Genomic DNA, 17,120 nt, shown 5'->3' with positions numbered 1-17,120 from the left:
ACTGCTGTCACCAGCTAATAAAAACCTTTAAGCAACTCCCTTTATTCCTGGAGTGAGAAAAATAGGTCTAATATATTTTGACTTCACAGTTCTGTATTTTTATGTTGTAGAAAATGAATTCTGTGGTGATAAGGTTCTTGTTAAAGCTGAAGTCACTGGCAAGGGGAAGGGAATCTTGAGCAGGGGTGGATGCTCACACCTGTGCCCTGCTCAGGTGCAGACAACCAGGCATATCTTAAGACTAGACATAGGCCCTTAGTTGGGAAGCTGGATGGAGAAGAGGTAGACTCTGGGAAGGACAGAAGGCTGACCCCTGGAGGCTAAGGAGGACGGCTGAGCTCTCACCGTGATCATCCTTCTGCTAAGCCTTTCTTCACCTACCTTGTTTTGTGTAACTCTCACCAAGTGAGAGTTACGAAGAGATCAAGTCCAGCCAGTCTGTCATTTCCCCCGAGTCATGCAGAATGGTAGACCCAGTATGGACTCTTCATTCTCAGCCTCTCTCCTACACTGCACTACACACTATATACTCAAACGGAGTAAAAACCTAGTCCCCTACCCCCCACCTATGTACTGACTTTGGGTTAATGTGCAGAGCTCCCTCAAAGACAGGATTGACCTTAATGAGCAAGTGAATAGGTCTTAAGCAAACAGAAGAAGCCGGTAAATTTGGCTGGTGCAATAGAGAAGCCAGCCAAGGCCCAGGGCCAGAGTCACACAGAAAGAGGTGACTGCAAGGTCACTCTAAATGCCCTGCAGCCCAGAGGGATGGCTTGGCATAAGGCATCTTCCCCCATGGGGCTGGTGCCAGAGCCTTGAGAGGCTGAGTGCTATGAGGGGATCACCCAAGTCTGGCACCATGAGATAAGGGATGTGGTAGCTAGGGGTGGTACAGAGACTCCCACCCAGTCAAGAATACCTCAGGCTCAAGTCAACACTTTCTTCACAAGGTCTGCTCAGAGGCTAGACTGCATGTGAGGACAGCGGGGCACTCCAAATCTATCTGCCCTTCACGACCAGTGTGGGGCAGCAACCAAACAGATTTCCAGATTTCCAGGACTAACCAAGGGGTTTTATTCTTTCTGTATTCCTACCTGGTCCTTTCCCTGGAGTGACTCATGGCAAACCCTTTGGACTAGGCAAGGGCAACCTGGGCAGAATCAGGCCTTCTATTTTTCCTGCAACCCCTGGGTAGCCTGTCTTCCAGTCACCAGCTCAGGCTGTATCACTTCCTGCAGAAGGCCTACCCTTCTGGGAGTATCCAAGTTGAGTCAGGTGCTTGTCCTTATGCATCCTTAACTCCCGTCCCTCCAAACTTAAAGCATTCAGGACAAGGGACTAGTATGGTGCCTGAACAAGAGCACTTAACAAACAGTACCTATTAATACCCACTCATTTTTCACAATTTTCATTCCTTCTGCCACTTAGCATACTTGTAATTTAAACACACTGAATGGCATAAAGTGAACCAAAGGGGCCTCAGCTGTTATACTCTCTTCCAAGGAATTCAGATGTGAGTGATGACAGGACCTTGTGACAGTCAGAAGTGGCCCACCAGGGAGGTACTGGTATGAGTGGAGGTGGGTGCTCACATCTGTGCCAGTGCCTCAGTATGTGAGGGACAGGAGCTTCTCCAGGGGGAATGGGGAGCCACTGAGCTCCCCTGGCCTGTCAGTGAGGTGCTCAGAGCTGAGGGCATCTCCCCAGGGCCCAGGCTGCTATGAACAGGAGTCTAGCTGACCAGGCAGAAGTGGCTTGGAGTTAGGTACCAAGAGGATGGGTCATTGGAAATCTGTTATACATCACTGGAGGCAAGTTTTTCAAATAAGTCACATACTATAAACCACCACCACCACAGCCATTTATTAAGTGCTTGCCAGGCACTGTGCTAAAGCTTTACAGACATTATTTCAGTTAATCCAGCAACCCTGAGGTAGATATTTTCAACCCCCCACCCCACATATTATTATAATAAAGGAAAACGAGACTCAGAGCGGTTAAAAGAATCAACCAAGGTCAAACCCAGCTGGTAAGTAGCAAGCTAGAAATGTGTACCAGACCCCAAAATGCATGCTTTTAAACACTGGACTGTTTCCCCTTGAAAGTTAAAGGACACACATTCCTTCCCAAAATGACTTTAGGTGAGGAGGGAGGGCAGTTTTAAACTGACTTCTTCAGTCAGTTCTTGTACTTATTCTCTTGGAGGAATGGAGTGTCATCCGGTGATACGCTGACCACTGGGTCCCTCTCTTGAGATCCCTACCATTGCAGCCTTCCTCAAGGAGGCCTCCACTCTCGACACCAGCCTACTCAATATGCTGCTCCCTTCTAGCAACCTCTGGAACGCAGGGCTCTGTCAAACTTGGTGACACTGAGCCAAAGACCTGAGAGAAATTAGGAGACATTCAGAAAATGTCCCTCATCCCTGAACTGCTGGACCCTAAGGCACAAGAGCACATTCGATGGAAGCACAAGCTCACTCCTTCCAGCCTGGTTCCCAAGCCTGGCCTCTTTCTAGTGGTCTCTCCTCTCCAAGTCCTTTCCCTTTTGAGGTCCCTCCCCAGTTGTCTCCAAGGCATCACCACTTGCAGGCCCATGGGCCTTGAGGACACCAGTTTCTGAGCCTTTATTCCTCCAGAAGTGTCCCAAAGTAATCAGCTGGGCTCCACTCAGGACCCCATGGACCTTTAATTAAACAGAGCTGACCGAAGGACAGGCAGAAAAGGACCAGCAGACTGAGACAAGCTGAACCAGCATGTAAAGACAAAGGAATGGCAAGAGCAGACAGAACACAGACTAACCAGGGACAAGTCAATGGAGCTAGCTACCTGAGGTCAGAAATGAAGAGGGAACAGGGAGAACCCTGTGGAGACAGACCCTAGAGCCAAGCAGTCCAGCACTTGTAACCAGAGTTTCTCTGAGGAATAGCCTTGGTAAAGAGGTCACTGAAAGCCTGGGGAGGAGCAAGCCCAAAGACCCATTTAGAGGTGCATTAAGAGGACACCAAGAGAAACAGGTAGGAACAGGAAAGGCCTGGGCCTCTCTACAGAACCTGAGCTACTTCTATCCATCCCCACACCTACCCCATCTAGAAAAACTGGTCAGAGGGTCGCTGCTGGTAGCCCTTGCTCAATTCTGCACCAAGTTCTGAAGGGTGAAAGACAACAGAGGTAGGGAACTTACCAAGGAGTGAGATAGCACCATCCTTGGGAAGTTCACATTGTGAAGGAGACAGAAACCCATCCTAATCCTTGAGGGCCTGGGGTCTGAGGGACACACTAAGCATGAGGACTACTTCTTGGTGCAGACTGATATTGCCTTAGGCATCTAAGGGACAGAGAGTGAACAATGAGGTAAATCAGGGACACCGGAAGATCTAAGCTGGATTCTCCACACCTCATTAATAGTTAGCCATGTCACTGTGTCACTAGTCTTGGAGGCAGGAACCTCGATGTCCCCACAGCCACAGATGTATTCATGCAGAGTAAGTCAACGTTGCTGAGCGGCTTGAAGGGTAAGTATCTTCCCGGGAGCCCCATGCTGTCCCATCCTCTTCCTCTAACAGTGCCCACCTTGCCCAGATCTCAGCTCCCTACTTTCAGATGTTTCCTTTCCAATTCCCGGACGTGCCTAGGGTTGATAAAGAGCAGGTGTCCTGTACAACCGGAAGTGCTGGCCACAGCTGGGAGACCAGCAGTGCTGACTATTACAGAAATAACAGTAAGCACACACCAAAACCACCCTATTGTTAGTCCTTGCCCTAGGGCTTGTATTTAATACTTACTTATCTATCTTTAACTTTGTTGGCTCATGCAGAATGATGTCTGTTTCTAAGTCCATCTCAAGCTGGGATTGGACTCCTAGCCTGTGAAAGCATGCAAGCTCCACCCACACTTGTGGGAACTCCAAAAGGGTACTTGGCCCAGAAGGTACTGCGGGTCAGAGATAGGGAGTGTCTCCCCATCCTGGGCTGGCCCACTAGTAAGGATCCTTCCCCACTCCGTCTCCTAACAGATTCAGATTAATGATGGCTCATTCCTAATTGTCAAATTTCTTTTCCTTCATCCTGTGTCTAATCACCAGTGACAGAAACCATTACGCAAATGAGAGCAGACGACTTCCCCCAACTGTTCGCGTTGGTAAAAACCTTGTAATTTAGAGCTCTGATTTGTAGGGGAAGCTGGTCTCCCCCAGGCATCCTGGGCATCTGCTCAACTGATGCCCAGAAGAGCCCCTCCTCCACCCCATAACTCCAACCCCCCAGCAAATATTTGATTTCACAAAACAGTAGTTTTCACTGCAGTGCTGGTATAAAAATGGGATCTTGCAACATGGCTGACCCCTAGACAAGCCCAAGTCTCCACCTTCCTTGGCACACCCGACTCCCATGCTGCGGGTTAGAATGGGTAACACTGCAGCAGCACTGTTTCCTCTGCTCAAGCCGAGTGTGAACCCAAACAGCACTAACCTAGGTGAGAGAAGAACATGCATCTCATCTCCAGGAGGAAGAGACACAGCGGAACATGAATCCCGTGATCTAGAACTACTTCAACTCTGAAGCTGAGGCATGCTGAGAGGAGCTATGGGACCTACATTCAAGGGTACACAGTACCCCTCTCCCCAGCAGATCTCACTCCTCTACAGTTAAGATGGCTTTCCAGCTTCCATGTCTCCAGCTGGAGCCTCCAGAGGCTTTCAGCTTTCCACACCCTCTTGCCTGAGCCTGCTTGCACACTGACTAGGAAGAGGACCGAGGAAAGGTTCAGAAGAAATGAGGGAGGAGCAGGGTAGGGTGGGTTCCAGCCAAGCAGACTGGTGTGACCTTGACTGTCACGCTTCATCCGCTCTGGGCTGTTTCTTCATCGAGGGAGGGAGAAGCCACCATGCAGGACTGTGGGGGACAGAGCTAAAGGCAACAGGCACACACCAGGTGTCTAAGATCAGGTAGCTATCACATCATACCAGCATCAAGACCAATCCTGCCACCGTCCCAAAATTGACCTTCTCTCTCCTTGCCCCCAGCCACCCTAGATCAGAGCTGTATGAGGCACAGTACCATGAAGGGTTCCCTCCTGCACATGCCAGCACCTTTAAGGGCGGAGGCGGGAAGACAGACCTGCTGAGAACGAAGACAAGAGCCTGCCCTGGCCTGTCTTCCTGCTGCCCTCCTTGTTCCCAGAAGAGATGGAGGCCATGGAGTTTACTACAGTCACACTGCCCAGCACTGGCTGTACTTGAAGAGCTATACTTGAGAAGGTTCCAGGTCTGTACACCCACATTGCATTAAAGCCCCCAGAATGGGGGACAAAAGACCCCTCCCCAAAATACATACACAGGTATGCACAGGCATATGCATGCACCTTCTCAGTCCATGGGGCATTGTAAGCTGAACGTCATGGCTAAGAGCCACAGCTCAGACACTAGAGGTCAAACTCAGGGGGATGGGAGTAAAAAAGTGGGGAAGAAGGGACGAAAATTAGACTTCCAACTCAGACTTTAGAGAACAAGATGAAGGAGAAGGGACTTGAGGTAAGTGGACACAGGGCCACCACTCTGCCAAACTGCAGGGGCCCCATTCCCTCTGAGCAAACGTGAACGATGGCACTCTGCTGTGTAACACTGCGCTGCCCAGCTGTAAGCTGCAGCCCTGAGGAGGGCTCCCTAAATAGCTACCAACAGAAAAGCGGGTTCTATCCCCACGCCCTCCACCAGCCGTCCTACACTAGCTGGCATACGACGTTGTGCTGGGTCTGGCAGAAGTGCTGGCTCCAAGAGGCAAGAGGACACTTTTGCCCTTGCCCTGAGGTGGACGAAAGGTACTGAGTTAGCTGCCTAAGTCTGATCCCATTTCATCTACTCAGCCAAGAAGCTCAGCAGGTGCAGGGGATGTGGCCTGGACAGGGAAAGACAGACGACCTGGAGGCTCAAGCCAGTCAGCTTTAGGTAGGCTGCAGTGAGATCTGACCAAGATAGGATGGCTAAAATCCGAGTTCAAAAGCTAGAGGCTAAGTCAGGCAGTATCTGGGGTTCACACTGCCCTGTCACATTGGACAAGGTAAGCAGTAAAGAACCTTGGTAAGCAAGAAGGGTGGGAAGTGTGAACACACACACACGTGTGCATATGTGTACACACACATGCAGAAGTTCATACCCCTGGAGCCCAAAGAAGTCAGAGCTAGGAGAACTCCCTCAATGCCTAGCAAAGGGGCAAGAGCTGGTACTGAAAGAACAGCTGCGTGTGTCTGTAGTTTGGAACATACGCACAATCCTCTGATCTTAGGTTCCCAAGGTTTCCTTCTATGTATGGCTTGAGTTTGTAGCTCTCAACCGGAACCCTATCTAATCCTCATCCACTAGAAAGCTATCTGGCTCCCAAAGACAAGGCTCCTTCTCAGTGTCCCCATTAGGGACCCAGCAGCTATTGCTACCTGGCCTGTAGCCTGACTACGCTACAAAAACTGCCAGAGGCAGACTGATGAGCAGATTCATTCTGGCACCACACCCCAAATGTAGTAGGGATACAGGAGCATCTCCTCTCTCAGGCTGAGGCACTGAGGCTTCAGGAGACAGGAGCTGAGAGCCAGAAGTGATATCCTGACCCAGGAAGAGGAACAAGGAACAGATACATGCATGTGTGTGTATACACATGCTTATGAACACATGTACACACACACACACCCTGAGGTTGACAGACTAACACAGACATGATGACAACCAGAAGCTGGGACTCCACACACTGATGCAGGACTTTAGGGGGGTGAAGAGGGAAGGTTCTGGGGCTCAAGAGGCAAGTGTGAGAAAACTTTCCAAATGGGAGTGGAGTCAACTACCCTGCCTCGCCCCAAACACCTGCCTCCAGGGCCATGGCAAGAGTCCAGTCCATTAAGTGCAGCGTGCAATACTAGTGCTTGGAGTGTCCTGTCCTCATCAACGAAGCATGTGGACGAGCTAGCGGTCCCCCGGCAGGAGGCCTTGACCTCTGCAGGTTAGTTGTAACGGCCTTTAATCATGGTGTTCAACAAAGGCCCCACCTGTAAAGAGACACGAGGAGCCCATCAGAACCGCCTGTCTCCTGATTCTGGAGACAGTCAATATTCAGTCATGGACAAGGACGCATGATCACTGGACCTTGTAAAGGCTCTAATCAAGTTTCCTGACTATCAACTTAGTATTCTAGGGCATGACCCTTTGGAGGTCCATTTTATTTTCCCTCCCCTTTTACAATACCCTGTGTATCTATCTATAAGCAACACCCATCAGACAGAAGATGGTCTGAGGAGCCAGTAACCCCCCAACACCTCAAAGTGTGTTTGCAGTTTCTCCGATGCGCCTCAAGAACTTGAAATGCTTCTGTTCTAACGAAGGCCACCTGCATTAGTCTTGGTGCTCTCAAGGCCTCTCTGATGTCGAGGCTAACCACTGGGAGGAGGTAAGGCAACTAAAATTCAAACCTCCTTCTTTTACCTGATGGGCCAGTGATATACCTAGGTGAGAAGCAGGACTCAACACTACCTACAACAGCCCTGGCCCAGCTGGGAGAGCACAAGGAGCTGCGTTATTATACACTTCCCATTCCAGAAAAATCCTCTCAGGGGTCCCCAGATGGCACATATGCCCCAAGGCAGACATTACTACTAGCATGGAACGGATTATAATGGATCCACCAGTCATGCCCAGCTCTCATCAGAAAACAAGATTTCCTAAATATACAAAGTCAATGAAGAGGACAGCAGCTACTGAGACAAGGGGATCTCCAGAGAATGTCACCAACCCTTACCTCCTGTGGATTCCCCAAGGCCTCTCCAAGCATCTTCTCGATGTTTCTCATGATGGCTACTTTCTGATGAGCTTTGAGAGGATATTCAATTCTCTTAGGGGTAGGAGCCCCCTACAAAGGAAGCATTAGCTCAGCAAATACCTTTAACACAGGCTGTCCGCTCTAGTACCATATCCTCTTCTAAAATAATAGTTCAGTTCATTCCTCTCCATCTCCCTGCAGGTCACTCCCAGGGATAACCAACAACCCCATCCCAGCCAAGACCACTCACTACACTATGCCTACTTCACCCCAGGCCCAGTTCCCGTTCCATATGGATACAGACACAAATAAAGTAAATGTCTGTGTGTGTATATCAGTAACGACAACAACAAAACCCTACCAATATTCACCTTATACCAGAAGTTCACAGTGATGGTAATTCCCCCATTTAGTAATGACTCTATGTGGTGCCACCTATTAAAAAGAAAAGAAAAACAAAGAGGCTCCTGTTTACTTTCCAGGACAAGGATGGAAAACGACTGTAGTCCAGCTAAGGGAAATAGTAAAGACAGGAACGTGATGCTAATCCTGTAAGACACACAGTGGGCTAGTGGCTGTGGCGTTGTCTCCAAATATTGGAGAGGAGGATACAGGGAATACAGATCTCTCTGGACTTAAGCAACTGTCTTCCTTTCTTAAGAGACAGAGTGGTCCTCCAGGCTGAGTATGCTCATGTCTGGACATGCTAATCTTCCTGCAAGCTAATCCTGCCACAACTGAGAAGGGACACAGATAAAGCTTTCTGGGAACAGGAAAGAAAGTATTCCCAAGAGGCCCCATCCCTAGCCTCCTCACCAGTACATTGGGATGTACAGAACATCACCAGGGCCCACCACTGTTTCATAACCAACCACATTTCGGAAATTGGGGAAACTCTCGTAGTCAGGATTGTCAAAGTCCACCTAAGGGTCAAGAAAAAGAAAAAAGATCAGTCCAGTGATTGCTTGCTATGGCAGCTTTAAAAAAAAGAGAAAGAGACTTAAAACATGATTTCAGAGTTTGTATCCAGAAGATACAATGGATATTATTAACTGCCCCTCTCAGAGAACAACTTAAGGAAGTCCATGCTCATTTGTTACACGATAAATAATTCTAGACTTCAGTGCTCCTGAGCTCTGAAAAGCTCCTCAAAAGCCTTAGGATATGAGGAGTTAGGATTCATCTGTCACCCAAACCTTTCCAAATATTTTCTCCCAAACAAATCCTAACCAGAAGACTCCTACATGAAGTAGTAAGGCATCTTTCTCCTCAAGAAGAGGATGTCCAGGGAGCTGGAGAGATGGCTCAGCAGTTAAGAGCACTTGCTGCTTTTGCAGAGGACCAAGATTTGGTTCCCAGCACCTACATGGTAGCCTCACAACCTTCTGGAACTCCAGTTCCGGGGGATCCAACGTCCTCTTTTGACCTCCACAGGCACCAGGCATGCACATGGTGCACATACATACATGCAGGCAAAACACTCATACACAGAAAATATTTTATTTACCTATCTCCCTATCAAAAAGAAGTAGCATACATGATAAAAGAAAACAATTATTAAAGTCAGTGGAGGCATTCATATTTTGATGAAACTGAGTCAAAAAATAAATAAGTGATCTGAGTCCACCAACATTAATGATGGAGCTTGCCCCCCAACAATTAGCTCTGTTTATACTTACAAATATCTGGGAATTATTACAGGAGCCTGGAACATGGGGGCTACACTGTGAAATGATTCTCTGGCCTTGTTTGTAAGGCAAGACCAGTCAGTAATGCTGACCTGCCATACCCGCAAAGGGAAGAGCAACAGTATTCCGGCCTCCGGTCTCAAAGGCGCCCTTAGAATCTAGAGCTCTACCCCCTCTTCAGACCACAGAAGCTCACCTGGCTCTGCCTGTCACAGGGATGATGGACAGGGTATGGATAGAGGCACTCAAACTGATCTGGAGGGAATAAGATGCAACGCTTGTGGCCTTTTATCTGGGCAAAGAAGTTCTGTTGTTCATCATAGTGAGCAGGTGTCACATTTCCTGTAAGAAAAAGACATTTTCTTAGCTGAGGTAGTGGCTCTACCACACAGCTGAAATGCAGACAGAGCCTAGTGCTGGAGTGAAGTCTAGCTGGCCCCCCAGCTAAAAGTTAAATTAAATCTGAAACAGGATTAGGAAATTGCCATTACAACTCTCAGTAAACCAGGTATTACATTTTGAGCAGTAAACTCTAACAACCATCACTGGGTAAGACATCAGCTAAGTAGACTGTCCTCAATGGTGGCTGATGCCCTTAGCTGGCAGCAACCATGAGAGACAACTGGCGGGACTGGTACCACAGCACACAGTCCACTCCGGTGCTAACTACTCACTTTGCTTCTGGAGCCCAAAGGCTCTCAATGGTGCTCTCACTTCACCACACCGATAGGACACAGCACCACGCAGAGCAACACTGGGACTCACTGAGGCTACTGACCCAATGAGAGAAAGATTACTGAAGAATGGGTCGTAGAATTTAAGAGACATTGCTTAGAATGCCACCTTGCCAAGGCCTTGTAGTGCAGGCCTGTAATTCCAGCTACTTAAGAGTCTAAAGCAGGAAGGTCATAATTTCAAGGCCAGCAGGGACCACTTAGTGAAAATGTTTTTAAAATGGTTGGGACAGCTCAGTGGTACAGCCCTTGCCCAGCAAGCACAGGGCCTACGTTCAATTCCCAGCACCACAAGTTTAAATACACACACACACACACACACACACACACACACACACACGTTGTTACCTTGGATTAGTTCTGCCATAATGCACGTTCCATCTATTCCTGTATACCCAAGGTCACATCTGTATATTCTATATTATCTCTGAGTTTAGAAAACATTCCCAGATGGACATGGTGGTACATACTTGTAACCCTAGCACTAGGGAGGCGGGGCAGGACTGCTGAGGCTACCCTGAGCTACATAGTAAGTTCATAGACAACCTGGAGTATATAGTGAAACCTCGCCACAAACAAAACAAAACATCCTGCAGGCTAGCGAAGTATGCCAAAACAACTGTCTTCCTAGTGCTGACAGTCCAAGTGCATCCTCAAACAACAGAGCCCTCACATCTCCACCAGAGGCAGCTGCTTCCCTGCACCTGGCCACAGGAAAGGAAAGCAATGGGATTAACTCAGAATCAAGGAAACCAGAACTATATTCTTTCTAAAGAGCCAAAACTTGGTTTTAGAGAAGCAGATAAGTTATCAATTCATAAGCTGCACTGTGGGAAACCTATTTACTATGTTATCAACCATCCAAACCTGAGGAAATACCAACAAAAGAAGACTGAGGAGCTCAATTAGGTCAATGGTATCAAATAATTATTCTGTTTCTTTGTTCAACGAAGTTTACTCACCACTTATTACACAGCTCTTGATGGCCCAGCACTGAGCTGGTGCTGGAAAAGAAAAATAATAATCCTGTCCTGCAAGCAGTGTTCCTTCTCCTGACCAGCACTTAGACACTTCTACTCAAAACAAAAAACAAGGGGCTAGAGAGCTGGCTCAGCGGTTTGGAGCACTTGTTGCTTTGGTAGAGGACCAGGGTTCGACTCCTAGCACCCACATGATGGCTTACTACCATCCTAACTCCGGGTCGAGGGTATCCATTGCCCCCTTCTGATGCCCACCTGTACCATGTACACAGATGGTGCATATACACACACATGCATGCATGTAGGCAAAACATTATACACATAAAATTAAAATTTTACAGACCATTAAAAAACTCAGAACACATTTTACATATTTATTTATGTGTTTTTAAAATTCCCAGCAAGATACACAAACTAGTATACCATGAAGTGCCTTTAGAGAGGGAAACTGAGAAACTGGGAGTAAAGGGAGAAGACTGATGGCTAAAATCCATTTATATCCTTTCAATTTCAACCCCATAAATATATATTTAAGAGATAAAGTTTTAGCATATTAGAATAGTTTCTGCCAGGCATGGTAGCACACGCCTTTAATCCCAGCACTCAGGAGGAGGAAGCAGGTGGATCTCTGTGAGTTCGAGTCCAGCCTGGTCTACAGAGTGAGATCCAGGATAGGCTCCAAAGCTACACAGAGAAACCCTGTCTCGAAACAAACAAACAAACAAACAAACAAACAAACAAACAAAAAAGACTGCATGACATTACTCAAGAGACTTAAAATATACATTATCTCATTTAATCTTGGTAGCTATTTATAAGATCTATCTTGTTCCTCAGCAGATGAGGGGGCTGCAGCATTAAAAAGTTCAGTGACTTGTTCAAAGTTATGGAGCTAGTAAGTGGAGGAGACAGGATCGGAAATCAGGTCTGCATGATGTAAAGCCATGCTTTCCGAAGCATTTCTTACCTTCCATGCCAATGAGCAGCAGGTTAGAGGTCAGTTGCCCCCAGCCACGTTTTCCCTGTTGCTTATTAATCCAGTTCCAGTTAAAACCCAAGAAGTCCATGACAATCTTCCTCCCCACGGTGTCATTGAGCGTTTGCTGCAGATACAACCTATATCCCCAAGGGAAAAAAAAAACCATCAGTATGTGAGATGAGTCCTTGGTATGACCTCTGTTTGGAAGCTCAGATCTGCTACTACATTCCCAACAGAGAACAGCTGTAGTCATGGAAGACTTCAACACGGTTCACAGCTGAACTCTTTCTCGCTGTCTGAGCTCTGCTCCACAACAGGCTCTTAAGGATGAGATTCTTAACCTTCTGGGTCACAGTACATATTACCTAAGAATTGAAGGCCTCATTTAAGAACGTGCATACACAGAGAAATTTCATACAATTTAGTTTCTTGGAAGCCTATCCACACAGTCTATGATGAATCTGACTTCTTTCAGACTCTCAAGATCTGACACAGTTCCTTTGGCCCTTGATGAGCACTGTGGCTGATTCTAACACTGTTCATACTACCAGTCCCTCCTTGTGGAAAGTTAACTCTTTGATGCCCACGTAAGACAGTCTTATTTAACTTTCTTTGATCAATGAAATGTCCACAGAGGGACTTGTATTGCTTCCAGATACAATTTTAATAACAGTCCACGTTACCCCATTTTTCTCTTTACTACATCCAACTGCAATTCCAGATTGTAACTACTGGGACAATTGTGTCCAAGAATCAACAAGATGATGTGATCCTAGACAAACGCACATGAGAGTGAAAAACAAGGAACTTCACTGCTTCAAATTCTAACAGTTATGACACAATGAATTAGAAATCTCAGCAACTTGGAAAAACTAGCTACAAGGAACCTTCAAAACTCTCTTATAATAAGAGGCTGGCCTTCAATTCTTGATTTTTCTGCCTCTACCTCCCGAGTGCTGTGATTACAGGCATGTATCACCATGCCTGGCTGTAATATACATATTTACAAAACAAAACAAAAAGAGTTAGAGACACTTTCCGAAATGAATAGAAGCAATACTCCTATGACAACTGAATAGTAAAAGCTCAACTATCTCACAGCACACATGTGGAGGGGAGAGGACAATTGGTGGGAGCTGGTTCTCTTCTTCCACCATGCTGGTCTTGGGAAGGAACTCAAGTTAGCAGGCTTGGAACTCAGCACCTTCACCCACTGAACCACCTCACTGGCCCAGACATTTAAAATCTATTCACTTAGGGACATACTGCTGACAGGAAGTCAGAAAGAGAGTCAAGAGAGGAGACTCCAGACATGGCCATTCCAATGTAGGACAGTGACTCACTATTAAGTACTCAGCAAAAGATATTCTCCAGGGACAATTTTACAATGTGGGACTGACTGGAACCTATATAGCTGGGCTGTCCTCAGAAGTGGAGATAAAAACCAAGAGGAAGAAAGAATCACTCTCCCAAGTGATTTTTGGTCACCGGTACAAAACAAGCAATCTGTTCTGATCTTCCCAAAGCTAAAGGATCCTGAGATCCCTTAGCCCCAAATCATAACAAACTACTTCATTTTTCTGCATGAGCGGTCTCCAGACAGTATTCTAGAACCAAGACTGCAAACTGTCAATTTCAGGGCTAAGTCCAACAAGCAATCATTGTGTGTGTGTGTGTGTGTGTGTGTGTTTTAAAACTCGTAAGCGGGGCTGGAGAGATTGCTCAGCAGTTAAGAGCACTGAGTTCAATTCCCAGCAACTACATGGTGGCTCACAATCATCTATAATAGGATCTGATGCCCTCTTCTGGCATGCAGGTGTACATGCAGAGCATTCATACATAAAATATAAGTAAACAAAATTAAAAAAAGAAGAAGTCAGAAGGGGCTAGAGACTAGGCCCAGCAGGTAAGAGCTCCTGCAGAGAGGACTGGGGTTCAGTTCCCAGGACCCACGTGACAGTTAACAACTGTCTGTAACTCCACTTGCCGGGGTGCCTCCTTCTGGCCTCCATGGGCACTGAATATACACGGTGCACAAGACAAACACACAGGCAAACACTCATACACGCCTTTAATCCCAACACTCAAGGCAGAGGCAGAAGGATCTTTGTGAGTTTGAGGCCAGCCTGGTCTATATGGCAAGTTCCAGGCCAGTTGGTTATAGAGTAAGACCCTGCCCCCCCCCCTCCCCGGAACCAAACCAAAACCCGAAACAAAAAACCAACACCCATGCACTGACTTCTTACTTCAAACAGGATGTATGCCTTCAGCTTCGTTAAGACTTTCTGCCTAGACACATTCAAGCCTGCCTTTCATCTGTCTGACCCTGCAAGGTAACTGTCACTCTCACTACCTAAGATAAGAAATTAGATTCACAGTTTAAGGCTAATGCTATTCTCATCCTTCACGCTTCTACAAAGAACCACCAAGAGCTCAAAGCCCTGACAGGATAGTAGAGCAGAATATCCATCCGGTCAGTAATGGAACCCAGATGCTGGCGACACCAATCTCTTCTCACCCAATTCCACCACACCTTCAAACAAGTACAGGAACATAGATCCCCTAATTCTACTCACTGGGCAACTTACCGCTCTTCTCCCCCACGCTGCTGTATGTCCTGTAGTTTCTCAACAAACTCATGAAATTTAATTTCCTCCCTGTTGGACCTTGGCTTAAAGTTCTGGAAATTAGCCATCTTCTTTTCATCATAGTATAGGAACTTATGGGTGCTGGCACTGTACACAGAGAAATCTCCGTTGCCAATATTCTCTTGCAGGTATTCTAGGTCCCACTTCAGAGCAGGATACACAAGGTTTGTGTCGGTCAGCACCACAGGCTCCTAAGCAAGAACATCAGAAAAATCAATGAAGTAATTCCGAGGAGCTAATGATTTCTCTTCGACGGTATCTGTACTTATCAAATTCACAACAGTTCTCCTGCCGAGCACTCCTGACAGACCATCATCTCTCCTTCCCGCCCCGTAGGTCTCAGTCCACAACCGGGTCAGGCTCCCCCCTCTCCCCATGCCTGGGTCCCTTCCTCCTCCACCCCCCGGCCGCAGCCCCGCCCCCCACCTCATTTTCGATCAGCTCTTCCGCCCGGGGGTCACTCTGGCTCAGACGTGGGATGGGCCGGGTCGGAAAGCTGTAACTTCGTAGCTGTGACTCATCCCAGGCGGGGCCCGGAGCTTCCGCCTCATCCCGGGGCTCTCCAGAGCCAGAGGCCGCATCTTCGGCCGCTGTCGCCGCCATCTCTGCTCTAGAGACGGCCCCACCGGAAGCAGAAGCCCCGCCCTTTCCGGAAGCAGCCACAACGGACACCATAGAGATGAGCTGCAAGAGAAACCGGTCCAGACCCTTTAAGAAGGTGAGGCCCTTGGTTGAAGGCGCGCCCCCTACGGTCACCTGCAGCACTACAGTCTAGGCTCCACTCTTGGCTAATTAGTCCCTCAGAAAAGGTACTAACTAATAATTAACCAAATATTAAAAATATTAATGAGACTAACAAAATATTGCTTCCTTGGCATGCTCAAGCCTACAGAGGCAAGGAAGACGACAAATGTAATTAAGCTTTAAACTTCGCTCTCGTGGATGCAGAGAGAAGCCAACGTTAGACCCACTTAAGGAATCAGAAAAACCAATTATCACATAGATCTTGGGTAAAGCTATCCTGAAAGCTTAGGCGTATGATAAATGGCAAGCTGAATTCATTCAGAATCAAGGGAAGACCAAGGACATATAGTTCCAGCTACTCCAGAGTGTAGCAGGAATCTTAGAGAGTCTTTTTAATAAAATCAAACCTGTGGCCAGTTATTGGGGTGAAATGCTGGAAGATCAGAGAGACAGAACAAGCCACAGCTTCCTCACCTGGCCAGTTCCTCAGGTGGTCCTGTTTCCTCAGACTGGAAGCCTCTGTGTCCTCACATCCCAATGGCTTTCAGCTGAACTGTGCTGCTAGAAGCCTGAAAGCTTACCCAGCCAAAGGCTTAACCAGGCCAAATGCTTCTAGTTTCTGGTCCTCATGCCTTATATACCTTTCTGCTTTCTACCATCACTCCCAGGGATTAAAGGCTCGCTTTCTGGGATTAAAGGAGTGAGTCACCATGCCTGGCTGTTTCCAATGTATCCTTGAACACACAGAGATCCAGAGGGATTTCTGTGAGTGCCACCATTTTCTAGCCTTTGTATCTAGTGGCTGTTCTGTCTCTGACCCCAGATAAGTTTATTAGGGTGCACAATATTTTGGGGAAGAAAATACCACCACACCAGAGGCTGAAGCAGGAAAGAGGATCACTTGAACTCAAAAGTTCAGAGACAGCCCAGGCAATGTGGCAAGCTGCCATCTCTCTCTCTCTCTCTCTCTCTCTCTCTCTCTCTCTCTCTCTCTCTCTCTTTTACAAAAAAAGTAAAGTAAAACCAAGGGAAGAATTCTTTCATTTAGTATCACTTGAATTTTCTGTGTATGTAACCGTTTCTCCTACTTAAATCTATTCTTGCAATGAGACCAATGTTATTCAACCACAGACATCCACATTTTTAAACAATGTACACTGGTTATAAAGACCATATCAGTTGCTTTGCTTGCTTACTAGATAGATAGTTCTAGAGTTGCGCCCCATGATGTGTATGTCCTGTTTAAGTCTCTCCTTAAATGACAGCAAGACTTGTGAACATGACAGGGTAGTGCTCCTGTAATCAGGTCACATTATATGGCAAAGACATAGTCAAAGTCCCTAACCAGTCAATTTCAGGACCATCACAATGGAGACCTATCTTGAGTAGGGCTGACATTATCTCTCTAGCCCTTTAAGTCTGGGCTTATGGGTCAGAAATAGAAGTCGTGGAGATTCGAAGCCAAAGCACATGCTGTCTGGTTTGCCCTGAAGGACCATATGTGCCGCGTGTCAGAGAATGAGAGGTGAATTTGCGTTTTGTTTTGTTT

At 47.1% G+C, this 17,120-nt stretch overlaps 1 protein-coding gene across 1 annotated transcript; it reads right to left on the bottom strand.

The window, feature by feature from the left end:
• Positions 1 to 1,839: 1,839 nt before the first annotated feature.
• Hif1an (hypoxia inducible factor 1 subunit alpha inhibitor) lies at positions 1,840 to 15,476 on the bottom strand. The gene is made up of 8 exons (XM_006988166.4): positions 15,254 to 15,476; positions 14,768 to 15,018; positions 12,168 to 12,316; positions 9,683 to 9,828; positions 8,615 to 8,721; positions 8,170 to 8,233; positions 7,778 to 7,888; positions 1,840 to 7,031 (listed from the first exon to the last, which is right to left on the bottom strand). Exons 1-8 carry the CDS (start codon positions 15,428 to 15,430, stop codon positions 6,987 to 6,989), a joined length of 1,050 nt encoding a protein of 349 aa, XP_006988228.1. The 5' UTR covers positions 15,431 to 15,476; the 3' UTR covers positions 1,840 to 6,986.
• Positions 15,477 to 17,120: the final 1,644 nt, after the last annotated feature.

The sequence above is a fragment of the Peromyscus maniculatus genome, chromosome 1, assembly GCF_049852395.1.
Source record: "Peromyscus maniculatus bairdii isolate BWxNUB_F1_BW_parent chromosome 1, HU_Pman_BW_mat_3.1, whole genome shotgun sequence".
In the NCBI taxonomy this organism is placed as follows: Eukaryota; Metazoa; Chordata; class Mammalia; order Rodentia; family Cricetidae; genus Peromyscus; species Peromyscus maniculatus.
The sequence above is the reverse complement of the archived record's forward strand: the minus strand, read 5'-3'. Positions and strand labels throughout refer to the sequence as shown.

What these genes read in the sequence shown, in the direction of transcription:
- Hif1an (XM_006988166.4), bottom strand. Translation starts at nt 15,430, where the DNA reads ATGGCGGCGACAGCGGCCGAAGATGCGGCCTCTGGCTCTGGAGAGCCC. An exon ending in CTGTGAACTTCTGGTATAAG is followed by an intron (nt 7,889 to 8,169) that starts GTGAATATTGGT and finishes CTTCCTTTGTAG; the next exon opens with GGGGCTCCTACCCCTAAGAG. An exon ending in CCTTGGGGAATCCACAGGAG is followed by an intron (nt 7,032 to 7,777) that starts GTAAGGGTTGGT and finishes GTCTCTTTACAG; the next exon opens with GTGGGGCCTTTGTTGAACAC.